We start from the raw sequence: 23,297 nt of genomic DNA on the forward strand, positions 1-23,297 counted from the left end.
TTGAATGTCAAGTGCACTTTACTGGTTCCAATGCTATCCTCATCGCACCTGGGGTGCCCCTTCCCTACACTGCCAGCTGCACAGGAAGTGGGGTGGGCGGAGGGAGCACACGTGGAGTGGCTCATTCTCCTGCTCTGAAGGGTCTTGGGTGATGTTGGGCCTCAGCTGTGCGCCTCTCCCCTGCAGCCCCCATCCCATGCTAGACTCTCCTTGGGGTAGAGAAGGGGGATGCCTGGGCCTTCAGCACAGGAAGCTGGCCTCAAACCAGGCACCAGTTCCTGCTTAAAATGGGGCAGGGGACCATGTGCAAAGCTCTCCCAGGGGCAATGGTGAGTAGAAGGGGCAGCACCCTGTTCCTGTCAGGGAGAGGGCTGGGTAGCCCTGGGAGCCAGGCTGGCCTTTTCCATCAGGCCCAGAGGAGCTGGTGGTTGAAAGAGTGAGGTTCAGCCAGCTGAAGCTGGAGGAATGGCCAGGAGGGGCAGCTGGTCCAGCTTGGCACCCCCTCCCCCAGTCGTGGGTCACCAGTCCCGCTCAGCTGGTTCTCGGTAGGGCAGGCCTAAGAGCCTGAAGACATCCTTCTCAGTGGGGGTGGGCAGTACTTGGCCAAGCCCCACCTTGAGGCCTTGGGTGTCCCGGACCACAGCTGTGCTGAGCGCATGCTCCGACAAGCTCATGCCCTTGGTCTTGGCCAGAGCCCGCATGGAGCGGTTGAAGTGGGCAGAGCCAGTGAAATAGAGCAGGGCACAGGCAAACTCGCTGTAGGGAACCACAATGATGTCCAGTCGTCGGTGCCGCCGCCCTGGCCCTGGGAGCTGGCATACACCCAAGTACTTCTGCTGCTGGCCGTTCTCCTCCTGGCTCACCAAGTCATCCGTCAGGAACCCTGGCCCAATACAGGAGGGCTGTTGGGAGGGCAGGGAGCCAGGCCCTGGGCTGCCCAGCCCTGGGCCGCCTAACCTCCCAGGTTTCTCCTGATTATCCTTGGGTCCTCTATTCCCAGCTCATCTACTTATTTGCTGGGCGACCTTGCCCTCTCCAGGTCTGTGTCCTTTTCTGTAAAACATGCATAGTAATTCTTCTCCAAGTCCCCCACAGGGGCACAGAACGATCAGAGGAGGCACTCAAACTGCAGCTATTACTGAGCACCTCTTGGGAGGTAGGGGAAGCTGATTCATCTCTTCCCTGAAGTGGCTCTGGCCACAGGAGAGAGGTGGAATTTTCATGAAACAGCCTTCCCCTGCTTCCTGCCTAGAGATTGCCACTCTGAGGTTCTCCCTCCTGGGGGCCACTCCTCCCCTGCCCCCCGGCTCACCCAGGGGTGGGGCTTATACCTCGCTGCCGGAGGCTGTCCAGGAGGCGGCTGAAGATGCCCTGGTGAGACCGGCCGTCCGGGTGGGTGACCAGCACATCCACGTCACCACAGGTTGCCTTCCCCCGTCGGTATGAACCACATGCCACGCACAACAGCCCAGGGTTGAAGGCCTGAGCTGCTTCCCGGACCTGAGAAAGGACAGCGAGGGAGGTGAGGCCTGTGGGATTCATTACAGCAGCGCAAGGGCCTTCCTTGACTCAGGAGCCCACATGCCCCCTCATGCCCCAAGCCAATCCCTGGATGCATGATCCAGCCTGAGGGAGAGAGCCCCAAGGAACAGAGGCAGAGCTCCACCCTGGAGAGTGGCAGTTCTCCACCTTGGCTAGGACAGAAGAGAAGAAAACGTGCTCACATCACCGGGGGTGGCCTGAGGAGAGAGATGAGAAGATGAGAAGATGTGCTCGGATTCTGAGGGAAGGCACCGCTCTTCAAGAGCAGAGAGACATATCTTCTCTGGGCTTCTGTCCCAACCCATGCACCCAGGTCTGTGAAACTCCACTGAGGACAAAGGGCTGGGTGCCGAGAAGCCCTCAGCCAGGTCTCCACAGCCCCAGGTGTCTTTGGATTTGGAGCTAAAGGCAGAGTGTGTGAGTTGGGGCTTGAGGCCTGACAGGTGGCTGGCAGGGTGCCCCAGGCCCAGGCCTCGGGGGAGATGGAGCCTAGAAATACAGCTGCACGTGTAACAAAGGAAAGGAGGGAAAGCAAAAGGGAAGCACTTCTGAGCCAATGCCCACATCCTTACTTGGAGGAATGGGGCTCGGTGGGGAGGGAGCTGAGACAGAGGGAACTGTCAGCTGAAGGATCATCCCTCACTGAGGGGGGATAAGGCCATTAGCCTCCACCCCAGAAACACTGAGGTCTTTCATATGTGGATTATCTCTCTCTCTCTCTGACACACACACACACACACACACACACACACATACACGCCCACTTCCTCCCCGGGACACTGAGATTTCTGGGGCCCTGGATACCTCAATTCTCCTGACAGGCAGGCTCCGCTAATCCCCTCAATTCCCTTCTTGAGCCTCCCAAGAGGATGGAGGAGGCCTAGGATGAGTAATCCCATCAAAACCTCCTAAGGCTGGAGACCTTAAATGGGGAGAGTGGGCCAGGTGGGGAGCCACTTCTGTTCCAGTGGGTCAGGGCTGGAGGCTCGCTGGGGCATTCTCTATGCCCAGATACCGTGGCTGAGTGACAGGTCATCACTAGCACCAAGGCCTGGTGATGGGTGGACAAAGGGGCTTGCCTGTCCCTCCCACACTAGCCTCAGAGTCCTGTGGCTGGGAGTAGAGCTGGAGGCTGATTTCAACTAAGCTGGGCCAGAGTCTCCAGGGAGTCCTACCCTATCAGAATCATAGACCAAAGTAGAAGCAAATCAGCCCCTACCCCTAATGCCAACTGAAGAAATTTACCCTAGTCTCCCTCTAATTTAGGTTTTATATGAACTGAATCCCTAACCCAGCTCTACAGCAAACACTAATCTTGGCTGAACCTTATTTCCAGGACAATCACAAATTTTAACTAAAAGCATCCAACACTAAGAAAACCCTACTCCTAATTCAGCTTTCCTCTAACCCCAAACCTAGTCCTATTGGCACTGTGCTACTACACCAACCCTAACCCAAACCCTGAACCAGACTTGGGTGACCTGCAGAAGGTGTGTACTTCTGGAGATATAAAATTTTGTACATTTAAAAAAATTGTGGAGAGAAAGAGTCCATGGTTTTCATTAGGTTCTCAAAGAAGTTTGTGAATCAAAAAATGTTAAGAACCTCTGCCCTGATCACCCTAACATAGCCCAGTTCAAATCCCAATATCCTTGAGTAGTTCTGACCATAATCCATCTCTAATCTAGCCCTGACATTAACCCAGTCCTAACACCATTCTAGCACCTAAACCAGTGCTAACTCTGCCCGATACTGAGAACCCTACTGCAGAGAGCTAATGTTGCAGCCCTTTCCTACCTAAGCCAATTGCTCTTTCCCCACTAGTCCCAACCTCTGGCCCCCCATAGCTTCCTCTGCCTGCTGGGCTCCCCTGCTGAGGGATCCGGAGTTCTTGGCTTTGAGCCAGGCCCTGATGTTGTAGTAGGACCTGGCTCTCCTTACTGGTCTGGGACACCTGCTTACTGTCTGCTCAATCTCTGCAGCCTCCTCCCTGGGCATGCGATCCAGGAAGTCATCGTAATGCTTCAGGCCAATGGCCTGCTGGGTAGTCAGAGAGGCCTGGTTTCGGATGTCTTCTAGGTTCCGGAAACCCTGAGAAAATAGCCAGATGGGAAGGCTATGAGGATCCAGGACCAATGAAGAGGCAGTGAATAAGCACACACACAAGGCTTCCATCACCCCCAGACTCCAAGGAAAGCCTGAGGCAGGACCAACCCCAGGAGCGGTTGGGTCTGTAATCAGTGGGACTTGGGAAAGGCAGGGGGCATGGAAGACACACCTCAGTCCAGCCCTGCCACAATCCTAAAACACTGGTTCATGACTCCATCGATCTGGGGGTGATTCTGGGCATTGCTGGGTTTGGGAACCACTGTTCTGGATACTCAGCCCAGAGGCCTGGTCTCCTCAGGAAGGCCCCTGCTGGTCTGGGGGACAGATCTTGTCTCTGCCTACACCACAGATTAAGCCTCAACGATACCAAGCAACAGGGCAGTTCTGAGAGCCAAGAGAGGGATCTGCATGGGCCCTGGTCCCTTTGAGAAGTGGTCTCTCTATAGTCTGGGTTCATTCTTATCAAAGCACAGCGTAACAGGACTGTGGGACAGGAGCTCTAAGATACAGTAAAACTGAAGTGGGGGCTGGGACAGGGTGTGACCTGATGGTACCACATCTGGGCAGTCTTGGTTCCAGCTCCCCAGATGTTAGAGAAGAGCTCTAAGACAGGCACGCTTTCACTGATGTAGTCCAGCTTCCGCAGATGCCCGCTCTCCAGGATCTCTACGATCTTTTCAGCCATCCGCTTTCCAATTCCGGAGATACTGAAGGCCTCCTAGAGGAAGGGCAGGCAGAGGCAGGAAGGAAACTGACTCCTTTAGCAGATGTCTGAGTAAAAGCCAGTATGGCCGGTGGGCAAATGATAGCTGTATAAAGCTTGGGCAGAGTTGAAGATAAGAAGTTTGGATGGAATGGGCTGGGAAACTTATCTGCTGGTTCCCAGAGGGATGGAGGTCAGCACAGGAAGCAGAGGAAAGGCAATAATGACGATACTAGTCACCACTGCCATCATAACAGTGGAGCTAATATTTATGAGGCTTTACCCTGTATCAGGTCCTGCATTACAGGGGTCATCTCATTAAGTCCTCATGGGAATACTGTGTCTGTTACTATTCTTAGTCCCTTTTTACTTTTGAGGAAACTGATGCTCAGAGGGTTTAAGTAACTTACTTTAGGCAAGTTACAGTTAGTGAATGATGGGAACCAGAATTCAAACTCTGGTCTGTTGACCTTCAGAGCCTGAACTTTTAAAAAACTTTTTATTATGGAAAAAATTCCTAAGGAGAGAGAACAGTATACTGGACCCCAAGTACCCATCACCCAGCTTTTATAATTATCAAGATTTGACAAGCCGCTTTCATTAATCTCCCCATTTTTTTTCTTTTGTGCAAGTCCCAAACATCAGAGAATCTTAATCACTCCACCTGATCCCCACTTGTGACTGGTGCTTCCACCGACCTCTGGCCAGCAAAGAAAAGACCCCCCCAGCCCCCCACATACCCTCCCCTGATCCCCAGGTACCTGGTAGGAGGTGACAGGCTTGTGGAAGCTCTTGAGGGCATTAATGGCCTTGGCATAGCCCAGGGCTCTCCACTTGTCCCCCTGAACACTGTAGGCTTTGGCCAGCACTTCCAGCTTCTCTGTGATGTGGCGGTTGTAATTGGTCGCCTTCTGGCTCGAAGGCTGTGCACAGACCCACTTATCCAGGCCCTCAGGGGCTGGGCTAGGCTCACCATCTCCCTCAAGGGGGGTTGGGTAGCGGCCACTGATCAGGGCTTCCAGATCAGCTGCGCCAACCTGGGTCTCTTCCCCATCACTGCGTTCACCACCAGAGCCGGGCTTGACATAGGGAAGGAGAAGAGACAATAAGTTCATGCCCCCCATGAGGAGGGCTCCTCAGAGGTGGGGGCTGAGTTTCCTAGTCAGACCCAAGAAGGACGCTAGGTCTTCTGCAGCAGATTTGGGTTCCATGTCGCTCCCCTTAGGGCCCAGCCCTGGGATCCCCAGTGATATGTGGTGGATATGGCCTGGGCAAATGCAGGAGTGATGACTGTTGAGAAGAGTTAAATGGCTTCACAGTAAAGAGAGCCCTCCTCTCTCAGGGGCCTGGGACATTCTGAACAACCATCAGGCTCTCCCTGTTTCTGTGATCTAGTTCCCAGGAGAAGAGAGCTGTGGGGCCTGGGAGGCTCCTCACCTGTGCTTGGAGGCTTGCGACTTCCTCTGCCCTCCAGGAAGGAGATACAGGTCTGGTGCGAGGAGGGGAAGGAGAGAGGGCTGTCCTGAGCTGAGCCTCACTAGCTCCAGGAGGAGTCGAAGAGTCTTGGTCTGCTTTGCTGAGCTGTGCTTGATCCAGGTACCTGCAGGATGGTGATGGGAGGTTAAGACACCAAAGTCTCACGCTATCTCTGTTCCCAATCCTTCTCTACTCTGAAATCATGGTTTTTTAATGTGTCCAATTAAGACGATGAGAGTTTAATAGCTCTAGAAAACATCTGAGGAAAGACTAGGACCAGCCTACCTCTTGGGGATGAAGATGCTGAATCCTGCTGTGTCCACGAGTCTTCTCTCCTGTAGGCACGAGCTCAGCCAGGCTGACTTCACCAGCTGAGCACCTGGGGGCAGCCAGGGCAGTCTAAGGAGGCGGAGGGCTCGCTCACAGTCCATGCCTTCATCCACCACAATGTGAGTGACCCCTGGGGCGTGGGCAGGGCATATATGGCCACCATGCTGGACAATCTGCTTCTCAAAGAGTTCTGCCCGGGCTCGCCCAATGCCAGTGGGTACAACATGCGCCCACACGGAGCTCAGCCACTCTGTGGAGAGGACATCCAGATACCTACTGTCATACTTTCAGACATGATCCCAATGAACCCTTCACAGTCCCCTCCCCCCAATCGTTTTCCTCCACCCAGACAGCCTGCCTTCTGGGGATTCCATCACAGGCATACAGTTAATTTCCTATGGGCCATCACTTGATGTAAGGGGCAAGGATTCTGATACGTCCTGTTCCCTGATATAACCTAGAACAGTGTCTGGCACCTTGTAGTTACCCTGTAAATCACTTCATTTGATCATTTATTCTTTCAACACATATTAGTAGACACTTATTATGTATCAGGCACAAAGCACATGTTTTGCCATTATAAGCCTCACAGTCTAATAGATTCCCCTCCCCCAACCCAGCCCACCATGTAAGCTTTTGCCATCTATTTGTCAATTTGGCTGCAAAATAACTTGTAAGTCTGGGACCTAAGAAGGATCCCCTCCCCGCAGCAGCAGGCAACCTCCTAGAGAGCAAATGATTCTGCCAGTCATTCCTTAGGGACCAGGGAGTATTTTCTGATTTATGGAGGTCTCAGGGTGGGGTAGAAGATAAAACAGCAAGTCGCCTGTCAAAGACTGGGGACCAAGCCTAGGACAAGGCAGGTAAAAACAAACCTGCAGGCTCTGGGCGGACAGAGTCAACTGCAATATCTGATTCTGGGCATGAACGAAGTAAGAAGCCTCAGGCTCAAACACATGAGGGTTCTGAGGCTGGGTCCACTCACCTCCTGCTTCTTCTCCATCTTCCCTCTTGGGAATCTTTGCAAGTGCTTTTGATGATGGATTGGTATGAATTTTCTTCCGCTTGGGAAATGCCTTCAAGATGCCCCTGGAGTCCATTGAGGTATGGCTGGAGCCTGGCCTTTCCGTTGGAGGGTTGATCAGGGCAGCTGTCATGTGGAAACCCAGAACTGAGGCCCCCCAACCCCTTTGACTATGAAGGTGGGGTCTCTACTGACCAGGCCTTGGGGACAGTAGCCAAGTTCCCAGGAGCCTCCCAAAACCCAACTGAACTTGGGTGGTTTAGCCTAGCTCTATACTCACCACTTTCAGAGTACTGGGGAAAATAAGGGGAAGAGTGGAACTATTGGGGGAACTTTTGATGGGTACCAAACGATATCATTCCTCAGGGAGTTGCTCTGAAGATTAAGTGTGCAGTGTCTGCTCCTGCTGCATCCCACTTCCAAAAGGCTTTACCAAAACGAGATGCCAGGCTAGGAATGGAGCTCCATCTTTAGGAAGGACTTGGGCTCCCAAAATGAGTGGGGACTCGGGGGGACCTGTATATAATCTTTCTCTACCCCCATCACACACCCGCAGATGGCAGGTGGAGATTAGGAGGCGGGGTGGGGGAACGCCCTGCACCTGCCCTGGTCTCGGACCTCTCAGCACGGGGGGAGCGCAGGCCCGCAGCTGCAGGGAAATGCACGACTGCAGCAGGTGTGGGGCGCCTTCCCGGATTGGGGGAGTCTCGGCCTCACAGCTGGGGGTGAAGAAGACGCTGGCAGGTGTGAGGCACCCGCCGCGAACGCAGCTGGCGCGCGCCCCCCAGCTGGGGGCCAGGCGAAGGATGGACTGTCTGGATCCTGCCCTGAAGGCTCCTCCCCACTCCCCAGGTTAGTTGCCGGATGGGGTCAACTTCAGGCCGGACGGGTCACCAGGTGTGGGCAGGAGTAAATTACTTACCAGAGCAGCCAATGAGAGCAGACGAAGGGCGTGAGGGGTTGCGGGGTGGGAACACGCAAATGTCCAGAACTTCTTCCGGGTCATCCGGAAGTGACCCTAGGCGGAAACGGTTGCCATGGCAGCGGCCGGGCACGCGGCTGAGCTGAGGGAAGATGGCGGTGACGGGTTGGCTGGAGAGTCTGCGGGCGGCAGAGAAGACGGCGCTGCTGCAGGACGGTAACTCGAGGCACCCCGCGAGCACCCTCGTCCTTTCCCCCAGCGTCCGGCCCTCCGCTCTGGCGCCTCCGGGAAGGGCCTCAGCCCAGGACGGCAGGGCTGGAAGGTCGCGGCCTCCCTCTAGGGCAGTTACTGCATTTGCAAATGAGGAAACTGAGGCCCAGAGAGATGAGGTGACTGGAACACACGTTCCTGGACACCACCTCACTCCGCTCTGAGTTTTGTTACTAATAAATAATAATTCTTTTCACGTTCACCGTCATTTGCTCCTCACCGCTGTCCCGAGAGGTGGTTTTGACCCCATTTTACAGAAGAGGAAACTGAAATCCAGGATTTTAGATCGGCCCCAGCTCCCCGAGTAAGTCAGTGGTACAACTGAATCTTGACCTGGGATGAACCTCAGTCTGGAGGTTCTGTTGCTGAAAGCAGCCTGGTATCATAGAAAGGCAGGACACCTGGGCTCTAGTTAACGACTCTGCCTTTAATTTACCGTGGGCTTCCCAGTCGGCCTCTTTACTTGTTTGAACCTCATTTTCCTCATCTGTAAAATGAGGTGGATGGATTACCTGTGTTGTCTCTGAGGTCCTTTCCAGCTGTAATGTTATCTTTGTAAGTGAACCTCTAAATGTTCCCTGGGTCTTTAGAGGAGACAAAGCAACCCCCTACCCCCACCTCGTGCTGGTCCTGGAAGAGGTGGGCACAGAGGTATGGATGGAGTTCGGACTTTCTTCCACCCTAGGACTGGCCAGTGCTTCAGGGTCCCTTCCTGGACTCACTTGGCAGCCAGAATGAATTTGGTCTGAATTCCTGTAGCTTTCGGGAAACCAGCAGGGACTGACATCCACAGGCAGAGGCCAGTCAAGAAAGCGTGGAAATTGAAGTCAGCTGGTCATTTGCTCATTTATTCATGCAGTATTTAGGGATGCTTTTTACTGTGTGTCAGGTTGTGTGCTAGAGCAGATAGAAAGAAAAAGAAACGTCCCAGGAGTTCACATAGTGGTCAGGAAAAAAATGTAAATAAACAAAAGCATGTGTGTTAAATAGAGGTTGGACTCTTCTATAAAATGCTATGAGAGCACAGAGGTGAAAATGATTATCTCTTTGAAGGAGGACCTGACAGAAGAGGTGATGTTTATGGGTCCTAAAGGATGAATAGGTGTTTGCTAAGTGGAGAAGAGGGGATAGTTATTCCAGGAAGAATGACTCACGTGTAAAGGCACAGAGGTGTGAAAGTATATGGCTGATTACTAGGGGCATAACAAAACATTTAGTGAGGCCAAAGCATTCACCCAGTCATAATATCTCCCTACACTGTGTAAGGTACTAGGTGCTAGGATGCAAGAGTGAATAAAAGGACGCTTTTCTCAAGCGATGAGGGGAAATGGTGGAAAATGAAGAGAGATTGCAGATAAATTGAGGTATGTTGTGATCGATCTCCTATGCCAAACCAAAGATTCTGAACATTATCTCATAGGACAGTGGGGTTTGTTTTTATTGTAAGAAGTACTTAACATAAATTTACCATTTTAGCCTTTATTAAGTGTACAGTTTTGTGGCATTAAGTACATTCACATTGTTACGCCACCATCACCACCATCCATCTCCAAAACGTTTTCATCTTCAGCTGAAACTCTATACTCATTAAACACTAACTCCCCAGTCTCCTTATCCTCAGCCCCTGGTAATCACCATTCTACTTTCTGTCTTTATGAATTTGATTACAGCAGGAACCTCATATAAGTGGAGTATACAATATTTGTTCTTTTGTCACTGGCTTATTTCACTTAGCATAATGTCTTCGAAGTTCATCCATGTTGTCGCATGTGGAAATGAGGAAATGTCGCATGTCGCTTGAGGAAAGTTTGATTTCCTCCCTTTTTAAGGTCTGAATAACATTTTTCCGTTGTATGTATATACCGTATTTTGTTTATCCACCAGTGTGTCGATGGACACTTGGGTTGCTTCCACTTTTTTTATTGTGAATAATTACTGCTGTGAACATGGGTGTACAAAATATCTATTCTAGTCTCTGCTTTTACTTCCTTTGGTCAAAGGACAGTGTTTAAACAAATATTTCATCAGTCAGGACTTCGTTAAGTTTTTTTGTGAGTAACATCACAAAACAACATTGTTAGTCCCCCCACCAAACCAAAATCAAAAGAAAGAAAACAAACAAAAAAAGCCAAAGGTGTGTATATGCCTTGTCAAACCTCTCCTGTTGATTTATCCTCCTAATGTGTATGTGAGTGGGCGTAGGATGCTACTAACTTCCCACCAAGAATCACTTCTGTTGCTAATGAGAACCCAACACACTTCTTCATAAATAATTTATGTTCATTGTGGAAATAAGAAAAATAAATAAACAAGTCACTGGTAATCCTGCCATGCAGAGATAATCACAATTGACATTTCCATACAGAAACTTCCATATTTTTTCCATGCATACAAACTCATACATATATATATACTTTTTTATCATCTTTATTGGAGTATAATTGCTTTACAATGGTGTGTTAGTTTCTGCTTTACAACAAAATGAATCAGTTATATATATACATATGTTCCCATATCTCTTCCCTCTTGCGTCTCCCTCCCTCCCACCCTCCCTATCCCACCCCTCCAGGCGATCACAAAGCATCGAGCTGATCTCCCTGTGCTATGCGGCTGCTTCTCACTAGCTATCTACCTTAGGTTTGGTAGTGTATATATGTCCATGCCTCTCTCTCGCTTTGTCACAGCTTACCCTTCCCCCCTCCCCATATCCTCAAGTCCATTCTCTAGTAGGTCTGTGTCTTTATTCCTGTCTTACCCCTAGGTTCTTCATGACATTTTTTTCCCTTAAATTCCATATATATGTGTTAGCATACGGTATTTGTCTCGCTCTTTCTGACTTCACTCTGTATGACAGAATCTAGGTCTATCCACCTCATTACAAATAGCTCAGTTTCATTTCTTTTTATGGCTGAGTAATATTCCATTGTATATATGTGCCACAAATAGCTCAATTTCATTTCTTTTTATGGCTAATATTCCATTGTATATATGTGCCACATCTTCTTTATCCATTCATCCGATGATGGACACTTAGGTTGTTTCCATCTCCGGGCTATTGTAAATAGAGCTGCAATGAACATCTTGGTACATGACTCTTTTTCAATTATGGTTTTCTCAGGGTATATGCCCGGTAGTGGGATTGCTGGGTCATATGGTAGTTCTATTTGTAGTTTTTTAAGGAACCTCCATACTGTTCTCCACAGTGGCTGTATCAATTTACATTCCCACCAACAGTGCAAGAGGGTTCCCTTTTCTCCACACCCTCTCCGGCATTTATTGTTTCTAGATTTTTTGATGATGGCCATTCTGACTGGTGTGAGATGATATCTCATTGTAGTTTTGATTTGCATTTCTCTAATGATTAGTGATGTTGAGCACTCTTTCACGTGTTTGTTGGCAGTCTGTATATCTTCTTTGGAGAAATGTCTATTTAGGTCTTCTGCCCATTTTTGGATTGGGGTGTTTGTTTTCTTGATACTGAGCTGCATGAGCTGCATGTAAATTCTGGAGATTAATCCTTTGTCAGTTGCTTCATTTGCAAATATTTTCTCCCATTCTGAGGGTTGTCTTTTCGTCTTGTTTATGGTTTCCTTTGCTGTGCAAAAGCTTTTAGGTCCCATTGTTTATTAGGTCCCATTTGTTTATTTTTGTTTCTATTTCCATTTCTCTAGGAGGTGGGTCAAAAAGGATCTTGCTGTGATTTATGTCATAGAGTGTCCTGCCTATGTTTTCCTCTAAGAGTTTGATAGTTTCTGGCCTTACATTTAGGTCTTTAATCCATTTTGAGCTTATTTTTGTGTATGGTGTTAGGTAGTGATCTAATCTCATACTTTTACATGTACCTGTCCAGTTTTCCCAGTACCACTTATTGAAGAGGCTGTCCTTTCTCCACTGTACATTCCTGCCTCCTTTATCAAAGATAAGGTGACCATATGTGCGTGGGTTTATCTCTGGGCTTTCTATCCTGTTCCATTGATCTATATTTCTGTTTTTGTGCCAGTACCATACTGTCTTGATTACTGTAGCTTTGTAGTATAGTCTGAAGTCAGGGAGCCTGATTCCTCCAGCTCCGTTTTTCGTTCTCAAGATTGCTTTGGTTATTTGCGGTCTTTTGTGTTTCCATACAAATTGTGAAATTTTTTGTTCTAGTTCTGTGAAAAATGCCAGTGGTAGTTTGATAGGGATTGCATTGAATCTGTAGGTTGCTTAGGGTAGTAGAGTCATTTTCACAATATTGATTCTTCCAATCCAAGAACATGGTATATCTCTCCATCTATTTGTATCATCTTTAATTTCTTTCATCAGTGTCTTATAATTTTCTGCATACAGGGCTTTTGTCTCCTTAGGTAGGTTTATTCCTAGATATTTTATTCTTTTTGTTGCAATGGTAAATGGGAGTGTTTTCTTGATTTCACTTTCAGATTTTTCATCATTAGTGTATAGGCATGCCAGAGATTTCTGTGCATTAATTTTGTATCCTGCTACTTTTCCAAATTCATTGATGAGCTCTAGTAGTTTTCTGGTAGCATCTTTAGGATTATCTATGTATAGTATCATGTCATCTGCAAACAGTGACAGCTTTACTTCTTCTTTTCCGATTTGGATTCCTTTTATTTGCTTTTCTTCTCTGATTGCTGTGGCTAAAACTTCCAAAACTATGTTGAATAAGAGTGGTGAGAGTGGGCAACCTTGTCTTGTTCCTGATCTTAGTGGAAATGCTTTCAGTTTTTCACCATTGAGGACGATGTTGGCTGTGGGTTTGTGATATATGGCCTTTATTATGTTGAGGAAAGTTCCCTCTATGCCTACTTTCTGCAGGGTTTTTATCATAAATGGGTGTTGAATTTTGTCAAAAGCTTTCTCTGCATCTATTGAGATGATCATATGGTTTTTCTCCTTCAGTTTGTTAATATGGTGTATCACGTTGATTGATTTGTGTATATTGAAGAATCCTTGCATTCCTGGAATAAACCCCACTTGATCATGGTGTATGATCTGTTTAATGTGCTGTTGGATTCTGTTTGCTAGTATTTTGTTGAGGATATTTGCATCTGTGTTCATCAGTGATATTGGCCTGTAGTTTTCTTTGTTTGTGACATGTTTGTCTGGTTTTGGTATCAGGGTGATGGTGGCCTCGTAGAATGAGTTTGGGAGTGTTCCTCACTCTGATATATTTTGGAAGAGTTTGAGAAGGATAGGTGTTAGCTCTTCTCTAAATGTTTGATAAAATTCGCCTGTGAAGCCATCTGGTCCTGGGCTTTTGTTTGTTGGAAGATTTTTAAACAGAGTCTCAATTTCAGTGCTTGTGATTGGTCTGTTCATATTTTCTATTTCTTCCTGATTCAGTCTTGGCAGGTTGTGCATTTCTAAGAATTTGTCCATTTCTTCCAGGTTATCCATTTTATTGGCGTAGAGTTGCTTATAGTAATCTCTCATGATCTTTTGTATTTCTGCAGTGTCATTTGTTACTTCTCCTTTTTCATTTCTAATTCTATTGATTTGAGTCTTCCTTTTTTTCTTGATGAGTCTGGCTAATGGCTTATCAATTTTGTTTATCTTCTCAAAGAACCAGCTTTTAGTTTTATTGATCTTTGCTATCGTTTCCTTCATTTCTTTTTCATTTATTTCTGATCTGATCTTTATGATTTCTTTCTTTCTGCTAACTTTGGCGTCTTTTTGTCCTTCTTTCTCTAATTCCTCTAGGTGCAAGGTTAGGTTGTTTATTCGAGATGTTTCCTGTTTCTTAAGGTAGGATTGTATTGCTATAAACTTCCCTCTTAGAACTGCTTTTGCTGCATCCCATAGATTTTGGGTCGTCGTGTCTCCATTGTCATTTGTTTCTAGGTATTTTTTTATTTCCTCTTTGATTTCCTCAGTGATCACTTCGTTATTAAGTAGTGTATTGTTTAGCCTCCATGTGTTTGTATTTTTTACAGATCTTTTCCTGTAATTGATATCTAGTCTCATAGCGTTGTGGTCGGAAAAGATACTTGATACAATTTCAATTTTCTTAAATTTGCCAAGGCTTGATTTGTGACCCAAGATATCTATCCTGGAGAATGTTCCATGAGCACTAGAGAAAAATGTGTATTCTGTTGTTTTTGGATGGAATGTCCTATAAATATCAATTAAGTCCATCTTGTTTAAAGTAGAATTTAAAGGTTGTGTTTCCTTATTTATTTTCATTTTGGAGGATCTGTCCATTGGTGAAAGTGGGGTGTTAAAGTCCCCTACTATGAATGGGTTACTGTCGATTTCCCCTTTTATGGCTGTTAGTATTTGCCTTATGTATTGAGGTGTTCCTATTATATTTTTTTCTTTCACCAAAATATCATAGTAATAAACTTAAAATTTTTTATATTCACATACATATATACACATAGATTATGTACATATTCTATGTGTACATATGTACACATATGTACACATAGAATCTTGGGTACGGGAAGATATTCTAAGCACAACTTCTGGATAATAACCACAAAGGAAAAAACAATTGACTATATAAAAATTAAACACTTGTTTGGGAAAACCCACCTTAAACAAAGTTAAAAGGCAATTAAAACAGAACATTTGCAACATATATGACACGTGCTTAATATATACAAAGTTCAATCAGATTAGTAAGAAAAAGATGAATACCCAAATAAAATAGGCTAAGGCCTAAACAGGTAATTCACTAGAAACATGAACAATAAACCCTTGGAACATTGTTCATCCTTATAACCTTAAAGCCATACAGATATCCTAGTATGGTTATTACAGGATCAACTTTGGCCTCAAGTGGGTTTAAGCCTGGGCTGTCATTTCCTAGCTTTATGACCTTGGACAAGTTACATGACCTTTAATCCTCAATTTTCCTTACTTGTGAAATACAAGTACTGGAGGCACATAGGATTATTTTGAGAATAAATGCAATAAAACATGTAAAGTGCCTGGCCCATAGTAAGCACTGCATCCTGCCTGCACTTAAGACTGGACTCCAGGGGAGAAGAGAGTCAGGCCAGATACCCTCAGCTACTCACAGGGAGCACCTTATACCCCACTCCTGACAGGACAACCTCTTATAGCTCTATGAGCCAAACAAATGAGTAAGGGTGGTGTAATCTAGGCGCCTACTGAGAGGCCCTGCAAATTTGGGGGTGAGTTTCCCCAGAATACAAATTCGGAATGACTCAAGGGAACTATGTCTCAGAGGAGTGAATGGACAGTGAAAAGGCTTGGTAGATCAGATAACAGTTGCAAGTTTTGGCTAGTGACTGCTTTAGCTGGTTAAGGGCCTTGGGGCTCTATTCATCAAGCATTCGTTAGGTACCTGTATACCGGGCATTGGTACTGTTATTAGTCTCACTGAGGAGCCTACCTATATCTACTTACCTATCTGTAAAAATAGGGGAAATTATATAGCCACTTTTAAGAAAATGCTTAGTATTATATTACATAGGTGGAAGAGCTGGTCTAAGAGACGCCATTGGGTTCTTCTGTGCTTTCAATGAAAGATGAAACAATGTTCATTAACTCTCTCAATCAGTATTTAGGTGAGCTCCTAAAATATGCCAAATACTATACTAAGTGATAGGGAAACCATAGGTGGGGGGATAAAACCCCTCTTACCTTAGTAGAAGAGACAGGCAATAATCCAAAAATCACACAAATACATGTAAAAATCATACCAAGGTAAATGCTGTAAGGAGAACACACGGGGACTAACATCGTATGGATGTGTGATAGAGATGGCCTAGAGATGTACAGAAGAAGGCAGAGCGAGGGCACGGCTGGAGGGAGGCCTTGGTCGGGAAACCCAGTTCAGTATCCTGAGCACATGGGCTTGGTTTTAGGAACTGGGGAGAGAAAGATAAATATGATATCATTCTTGAAACAGATGCTTTTAAAAGTATAGTATGTGATAAATGCTCCACTGTGGATATGAATAAAGCACCAGAGAGGCATAAACAAACAAGTGATGAATTTTGCCAAGGTGGTTAGGGGTGATAGTTTAGGAAGATTTCACAGTGGAAGTGACATTTGAGCTGGATTTTGAAGGGCAAGGAGGAGTTCAGCATTTGGGAAGAAGTTTGGAGCTGTTGCTGGTAGAAGAATCAGCAGAGTAAAGACATGTTCAGAGAAAGCTTAGAAAGGAAGTGAGTCCCAGGACATGTCCTAGAGTAGTGGTGGGCAATGGTTGGCAAGGAGTTCGTGGGAGGCTCTGGGAAGGTTTTTTTAACATGCCCAAGGCTGTTAGTGTTTCCCAGGTAGATCTCTTGACCTGCAAGGCCCAAGGCAAGAGGAGGCTCAGGGGTAAGGCACTCTCTGTTTTGTGCCTAGGGAGAAGGAAGGTGCACTATTTGTTCCCAGATGGGAAGGAAATGGCCGAAGAATATGATGAGAAGACAAGTGAACTACTTGGTAAGTGACGGGACCCCCAGCGGGCCCTTAGGAACACTTGGGGTGACCTAAGCACAGGTAAACACACATAGCTGAGGCTTCAGGGAGGATCCCAGCACCACATGTGGAAGCTCAGGGAGACTGAAGCCCTTGAGGCAGGATTGTTCCTGAAAATAATCTGAGGTCAGGGCTGGACACCAGAGGTGGAGTGGGCATCCGCTTGACCAGTAAACCTCACTCCACCCCCAGACAAATGAGAGAGTGAGTAATTCTTCTAAGGTGGGAATGGGCATGTAAAGAAACCGTTGGGAAAAAGCTTTACAGAGAAGGTGGAATTGGAAGTAAGCCTTGAAGGCTGAGTAGTGGTAAGGGCAGGATTTCACTGCAGTTTTTTTGGTCTGTTTTTTGTTTTGTTTTCTGAAGTCATATCGGGAACAAACAAGTATCAGAGGCGCAGCTTTTGACCTTGCCTCAGAAGTGACTCTATTAAATATGCCCCTCATTTTGGAGAAGGTCTGAATCAAAGGGAGTAGGAGGTAGAAACGGTGATTTTGCAGCATTGTCATTTTCATTCCTGCAGCCCTTTTCCTCTAAGAATACGCTCATGAATAGGGGCCGTAGCTCAGATTTCTGGGAATTATTCGATTTGTTCATTCTCTGTTCTCAGGTATGCACATCAGCATTAACCGACTTCCCAGAGCTAGGTGGCTGGTTCTTTGACCCAGGGCCTGAGGCTGTCAGCAGTGGGAGTTGGTCTCTTTATTAAATTTCACCTGAAATGCTAAGACCAATGATGGAATCATGGGCTGGGTTATTTTCTTGTCATTATTCTTGACTTTAATTTCTTCCTGGGCCTGATCGACAGGTAGTATTGGCGGGGGAATTTCTTTTTCCCTTTTTCTGACAGCTCATAAATGTCTAGAACCGACAACACGGATTACACTGGTTTGCATTCTCTTAGTCTCCAGTCTTAAAATATGTGTCCTGTGCATGTTCAGCCGCAGAGTGAAGTGTTGATCCCTTCTTATTATGAGCTGCTTGGGTTCCAGTCCCAATTGGTTTAGTCTGGTACTATTAAAAATCTTGATGTGTTTAGCATATGACACTGATTTGGTGGAAACCAGTACAGTAGTAATATTCTCACAAACCATTGTAATTTATAGCGCTCCCAGGGGGTGACAGCCTTGGAATGCCTAACAGGGGTGAGCTTATGAAAGCAGAGGTCACGTGGGCTGACCACCACCATCACCAGGCCGGGGACTAGCGGCAACTCTTCTCCCCCAGCCCCCAGCGTCACCTCTCTTCTCCACACAGAGCAAATAATACAGCTGTCGGGGTTGTGGCTGTAAAAACAAACAAACAAATAAAACCCAAGGCATCTTAGTTGTGCTTGGACATGAAATTAAAATGAAAAAAAGTCCAGGTCCCTTCATTTGTAGCATCCCACATGAACTGTCATTTTCCCTCTTGGCAGGTGGAGAATAGACAGTGGCCTCCAAACTCCTTTTTCTTAAAAGTAGAAATGGAGGTTCATAGGAGAACGTTGTCTGACTAAAGTTTACCTAATGATAGCAATACCGTAACTTTTATTGGGCGCCATGCTAAGTGGTTTACACGAACCAACCACATTACAGCCCAGTGTGGTAGGTTACTGCTGTCTTCATTTAACAGTTGGGAAAAATGGAAGCTTCAAGAGGATAAGCACCTTGCTCAGAATCACACAGCTGGTTAGTTACAGAGCTAGGATTTAAGCCTAGGTCTATCTGATGAAGAACCCATGCTTTAATCCACAAGAACATTCTGTTGGGAGTTGAGATTATTTAATCCTGTTTTCTTTTCTTACTAAATCTTGTTCTCCCCAGAATGACCCGGGTAGGGGCTGGAGGGAGCAGGACAGAGATGGGCGGCAAGGAACACCCCACTCAAACCACTGGGCCCTTTGAACAGCTGATCCTTTTCTTACCCGTCTCCAACCACCCCACCCTACCTCCGCCAGCTTGCAAAATACTGTTTGTTTTTCATTTTTAAGTATAAATAATCCCAGGACCTGAACTTTCATTTGTGCATTCTTTGAAGCAAAATATGGATGGGGTTTTTGTGGGTGTAAATGGGAATAGTTTCCGTTTTTTCAGCTAATTATACAAATTGGATAATTGGCCAAACTGGTTTTCTGTCCAAAAAACCCAGAAAGTAATTTACAGAGAGAATTACCGATAGGACATCTGTCTGGGTTGGAGCTCTTCCGGTCGGTGTTAATAAGCATAGTAGTGTCATATTTTTTTTCTGCCCTCTCAATGCTATTCATTCCCACCCCCCACAGTGAATGCTGTATGTGTATTCATAGAGGAAAAAACTGAAGGGCCCCATAACAATGATCGGAACATCAAACCAGCCCTAGAAGAACACAGCATGTCCAGGGGGGCAGAGGCTGAAGGGCAGGCCGTCCCCCAGCGATTACATTCGGATTACCGGCTTAATCTGCTTTGGTATTTGACCGCCAGCCTAACCACCCCAGGCTGCATTTGGAGGATATTGAGCACTTTCATCCCCAAGCACTTCACCGGCTTTATAAATGACCCACTCGATTCCCTTCAGCCTCCTCAGGGATGGGACGTAGCAGCTGTTTAATAGCCACATAGCAATGTTGCAGTGTTTTAGGGCAGAAAAGAAGAATCCTGCATCCAGTTTAAGCTGCAGGGAGTACTTAGGAAAGGGGAATGTAATTATCCACATTGGAAGTGGGCCAGGGCTTGGAGCTCTGGGGAAAGAGGCCTTTTAGGACCTCCACTTTCTAGCCCACCTGAAAGATGGGGCCTCCTTTCAGCAGTCTGGGACATCAGCCTGCTTCCTGCTGACTTAGGAAAAAGGCCCCAGGCGCTGCCTCCCTCATATATTCCCCATCAGACCCTTTACAGGGTCATTGAAAGTCTCCTTTCCAAGGACTGGCCCTGGCTCAGCCAGGAAGATATGACAGCGTCCCAGGGAGCTGCCTTGCACACACCAGTTTGGGTTTAACATATAATCAAATCAGAGTGACAGCAGGTGCAAACAGTCTTCTGTTGCCGCAGGAGCTGTCCTTGAGTTCAGGAACAAAGACAGGACAAGAAAGACAAGACAAAATGTATTTGCATGTGTGCATTCATGCCCACGTCCATGGGAGAAATAACAAGGACTTCACCCATTCATTTGTTGGATCTTATCTCACAAGGGAATGAATACGGAGGCTTTCTTCATATTCTAACAAAGAATTTAATTCCAAGGTGTTAAAAAAAAAAAAAAGACAAAACAGCCAAGGGTCCAAATTTCTGTGACCTGAGTGGCTTTCAAGGTCAGCAGTAAGGAAACCAGTAGCTGACTTTCCTCCTCCTTAGGGTACTCCTTGGGAAGGTTTCTGTTCCAAACCCAGTATTCCATGGATAAAAGAGTAGACAGGAAATCCTGGTATCGGAATTGCCTCTCCTGGCCACACTGGCATCGTGCCTCAGGACAAATGATTTAACAGGGTCCATGATTACAGGACGCCTCACTTATCAAGCCCCAGATAGTTAGGTTTTCATAACTTATCAATACATTTTCAAATAATTGAAGCTTTTCCTTTAAATGCTAAAATATAAAAAAGAAATAGAGCTTCATTTTTTTTAAGTGAACCTTTTAAAATATCATGTATGCTTATTGAATGTTTATAGAATACAAGTTAGCCTTTTACTAATGATTCAAATTCTGGTCTTGAAGTTAGGAGACCTGAATTTTAGCTGTGTTTTTTGCAAGTTAGTGTATCTTTCTGAGCCTTGGTAATTCTTCATACTCTCCCCTGAAGAGTGGTGGCAAGGGTTGAAGGAGAGCAGGCAGGGAAGAAATGCTGTTTCCCATTTGAAAAATACAGGTATTGGACTAGATGCTTTCTAAAGGAACCTCCACCTTTAAACTCTGTGATGACTGTGTTCTATTATATCGTGATCCTGTCAGGGTCTAAGGATGTTTGTTTGTCCTCACACCAAATGGTCCCACATTCTTTTTAGTTCTGTCGCTGCCCTTGATGTGAGCTATCCCATCATGCTGTTGTCAGTATGCCTGGGAAAAAATTAATTTCCTGCCTTATTCTACACATAGCATTTTATACATGTCTGAGAATCTGGGAGTGATCTTTCCTACAATAAAGAGTGAGATACATGGGTCTTGTCACAGGAAACCTCCACTTAGAGGCATTTGTTGCTTCTGAATTTGCAACTGTGAACACTGCAACCCAGAAGGCTGGCTTCCAGTTAAATAAGCAAAGTATTACATGAATAGATTTGGATATACTTCTGGTCACAGTCCATTCACTTAAGAGAGAAGAAGTATTTGTGAGAAAAAGAAAAAAGTTGCCTTTAAAGTATATTTCCAAGTTTTACTCTTCCTTATTTATTTGCATTGTAAACTTGGAAATGTGTTTCTAGGGAGAGTTTTTGGCCCTGAGACGTAATAAAATCACACTGCAGAAGGCACCAGACCTTATAAAAGCACATATTAAAGGGAAAATTCGAATTGTGCAGCATACTTTTGTGTTCAGCTTGTGTGCCTTACTTAGAGCAGTGAGGGTGTTTGGGTTTGGCACAGCTGCCCAGAAGGTCTCAAAGAAACCCATCCTGAGAATCGCATTGCAGCTCTCACCACCCCGGCCCAGAAAAAGGAGCAACTGCGACAGGACGCCAGGCACTTTCTGAGTTGTTTAGCTCCTCACAGCAGCTTCAGGAAGGCTGCTGGCCTGGAGCAACGCTGGGACTGCCACCTGGAAGACCCCCATTGCTGCGGGCAGGGAAGGAACAGAGGGGTCGCACTCGCGAAAGCCCCCTGTGGCCATGGGCGTGCTGACAGCAGTCACTGTGACAGGGCTGAGCAGGGTTCCTGAGCATCCCAGCAGGGGCTTTCAGTTAGTGTTTACTGAATTAGTCTTTTCACTTAGAATTTCCATAAAGTATGTGGCTTAATTGAAAAAAAAAAATCTTATGCAAACATCTGGGTTGTAAAATAGAGATGATTTTTTGCATTATAAAAGGATGATTCCACTCTACAAAAAATGTACATTAGATCTTTTATAAATAATGCATTTAAAATATGGTGTGTGCCTAAAATTTCCTGTAAATACAACTCTGGGACTTTTGTTTTAAGCCATGTGCACCTGAGATGAGTGAATTTCTATATTTGGACTTTCTGAATCATGAGACAAATCTGCCTATCAGCTTTCGCCCTCTTACTTCATGTTTCCTCTGCCCATTTTTAGAGGGAAAAATGCATGTCACATTTTTGGGGATCCACATTTTCCCTGTTACTGGTAGCTACCCTTTTCCTAACATTCACGTCTTCCCTTTGCATGAAGTCACACCTGGGGTTTTCTAAACTCCACTTGGCGCCTTTCAGAGCTTTGTTCTAATTCCTTTTGTCTGGGCACCCATGATATGGGCTTTACACGTTGTCTAATATTGAAATACTCTCCTGAGATTTCAGAGGTTGTGAGGTCCCTGCTCAGATGGATAAAGCCAGTGTAAAAGCCTGTAGCTCCCACTTTTATCCTGTTCCAGTTACCTAATGTGATATTGATGATTCAGCAGAAAGAAGCAGAGTACCTTTCTTCCCCATAATCCCACTGCTTCCTTCTCTCCTCAGTGAGGAAGTGGCGTGTGAAGAGTGCCCTGGGCGCCTTGGGCCAGTGGCAGATTGAGGTGGGAGAGCCAGCACTCCCAGGAGCAGGGAGCCTGGGGCCTGAACTCATCACGGAAAGCAATTCCAATGTATGTCTGTCTGTCAGGTGTCTTGGGGAGGCTGGGGGAGTGGGCTGCTGGCCCTCGGGGGCAGGCGCCATGTCTTGTTCACCTCCTCATCTCCAGTGTACCCACCTGGACACAGTGCTCTAGAAATGTTTGCTTGAATGAGTACCCAAAGGGTTTTGGCTTAGTCATCCCAGGGCGAGGGCTCCAGGCCTAGAATGTCACAGCAATGGCAGTATCAGAGGGGAGCTGTAGGGAAGAGCTGAGGGTCTCCCATTGTGCCCCTTGATAGAGCTTTGTGGAGGGGGGAGCCATCCTTTCCCACCCCCCTCCAAGAATAGTCCTCAAGTTGGCTTTGCCTTCTGCAGCCCATCTTCATGCGCAAGGACACCAAGATGAGTTTCCAGTGGCGAATTCGAAACCTCCCGTACCCTAAGGATGTCTACAGTGTCTGTGTGGACCAGAAGGAGCGCTGTGTTGTCGTCAGAACAACCAACAAAAAGTAAGTGGCATGGTGGGCACCTGCCTGCTTGTGTATGAGCAAGGCAGGGGTGGGGTTTGACCTGAGGTTAGGGCTCAGATGGCTCCCCACCTCAGAGGGCAGAGAAGCCTGCTGTCCAGCTCTGAGGGAGGTAGGAGGGCTTCACTAAAGCCCTGTAGTAGGTGCTAAAAGCTGAAGGGCTTTCTCTCTGCAGGACCAGCTTGAATATTGTAATCAGTTCCACCGGGGCAGGGAAATTTGAACAATGAGTATCTGGCCCAGTACTTGGCACAGACTGGGGCTCAATAAAT

The 23,297-nt window shown here is 46.5% G+C and overlaps 2 protein-coding genes across 8 annotated transcripts in view; one reads left to right on the forward strand and one right to left on the reverse strand.

The window, feature by feature from the left end:
• Positions 1 to 8,163, reverse strand: POLL (DNA polymerase lambda). Of its 5 annotated transcripts, none has more exons than XM_060127050.1 (9): positions 8,107 to 8,163; positions 7,146 to 7,286; positions 6,116 to 6,410; positions 5,792 to 5,954; positions 5,116 to 5,433; positions 4,196 to 4,369; positions 3,505 to 3,633; positions 1,332 to 1,500; positions 1 to 883 (listed from the first exon to the last, which is right to left on the reverse strand). In XM_060127050.1, exons 2-9 carry the CDS (start codon positions 7,258 to 7,260, stop codon positions 519 to 521), a joined length of 1,728 nt encoding a protein of 575 aa, XP_059983033.1. In that variant the 5' UTR covers positions 7,261 to 7,286; positions 8,107 to 8,163; the 3' UTR covers positions 1 to 518. The 5 variants fall into 5 exon arrangements, with proteins under 5 accessions (XP_059983033.1, XP_059983030.1, XP_059983032.1 ...); XM_060127047.1 differs by having other exon boundaries at positions 7,146 to 7,282; positions 8,103 to 8,161; XM_060127049.1 differs by lacking the exon at positions 4,196 to 4,369 and having other exon boundaries at positions 7,146 to 7,282; positions 8,103 to 8,162.
• DPCD (deleted in primary ciliary dyskinesia homolog (mouse)) overlaps positions 8,151 to 23,297 on the forward strand; it is a 23,899-nt gene continuing 8,752 nt past the window's right edge. Inside the window, exons 1-4 of one of the 3 annotated variants that reach the window (XM_060127053.1) lie at positions 8,151 to 8,322; positions 16,702 to 16,782; positions 22,405 to 22,529; positions 22,874 to 23,007. In XM_060127053.1, the coding sequence (XP_059983036.1) occupies positions 8,259 to 8,322; positions 16,702 to 16,782; positions 22,405 to 22,529; positions 22,874 to 23,007 (404 nt within the window). In that variant the 5' untranslated portion in view covers positions 8,151 to 8,258. The remainder of the gene's footprint in view (positions 8,323 to 16,701; positions 16,783 to 22,404; positions 22,530 to 22,873; positions 23,008 to 23,297) is intronic. The other 2 variants (XM_060127054.1, XM_060127055.1) reach the window with 2 other exon arrangements.

The sequence above is a fragment of the Lagenorhynchus albirostris genome, chromosome 16 (assembly GCF_949774975.1).
Source record: "Lagenorhynchus albirostris chromosome 16, mLagAlb1.1, whole genome shotgun sequence".
Lineage (NCBI taxonomy): Eukaryota > Metazoa > Chordata > Mammalia > Artiodactyla > Delphinidae > Lagenorhynchus > Lagenorhynchus albirostris.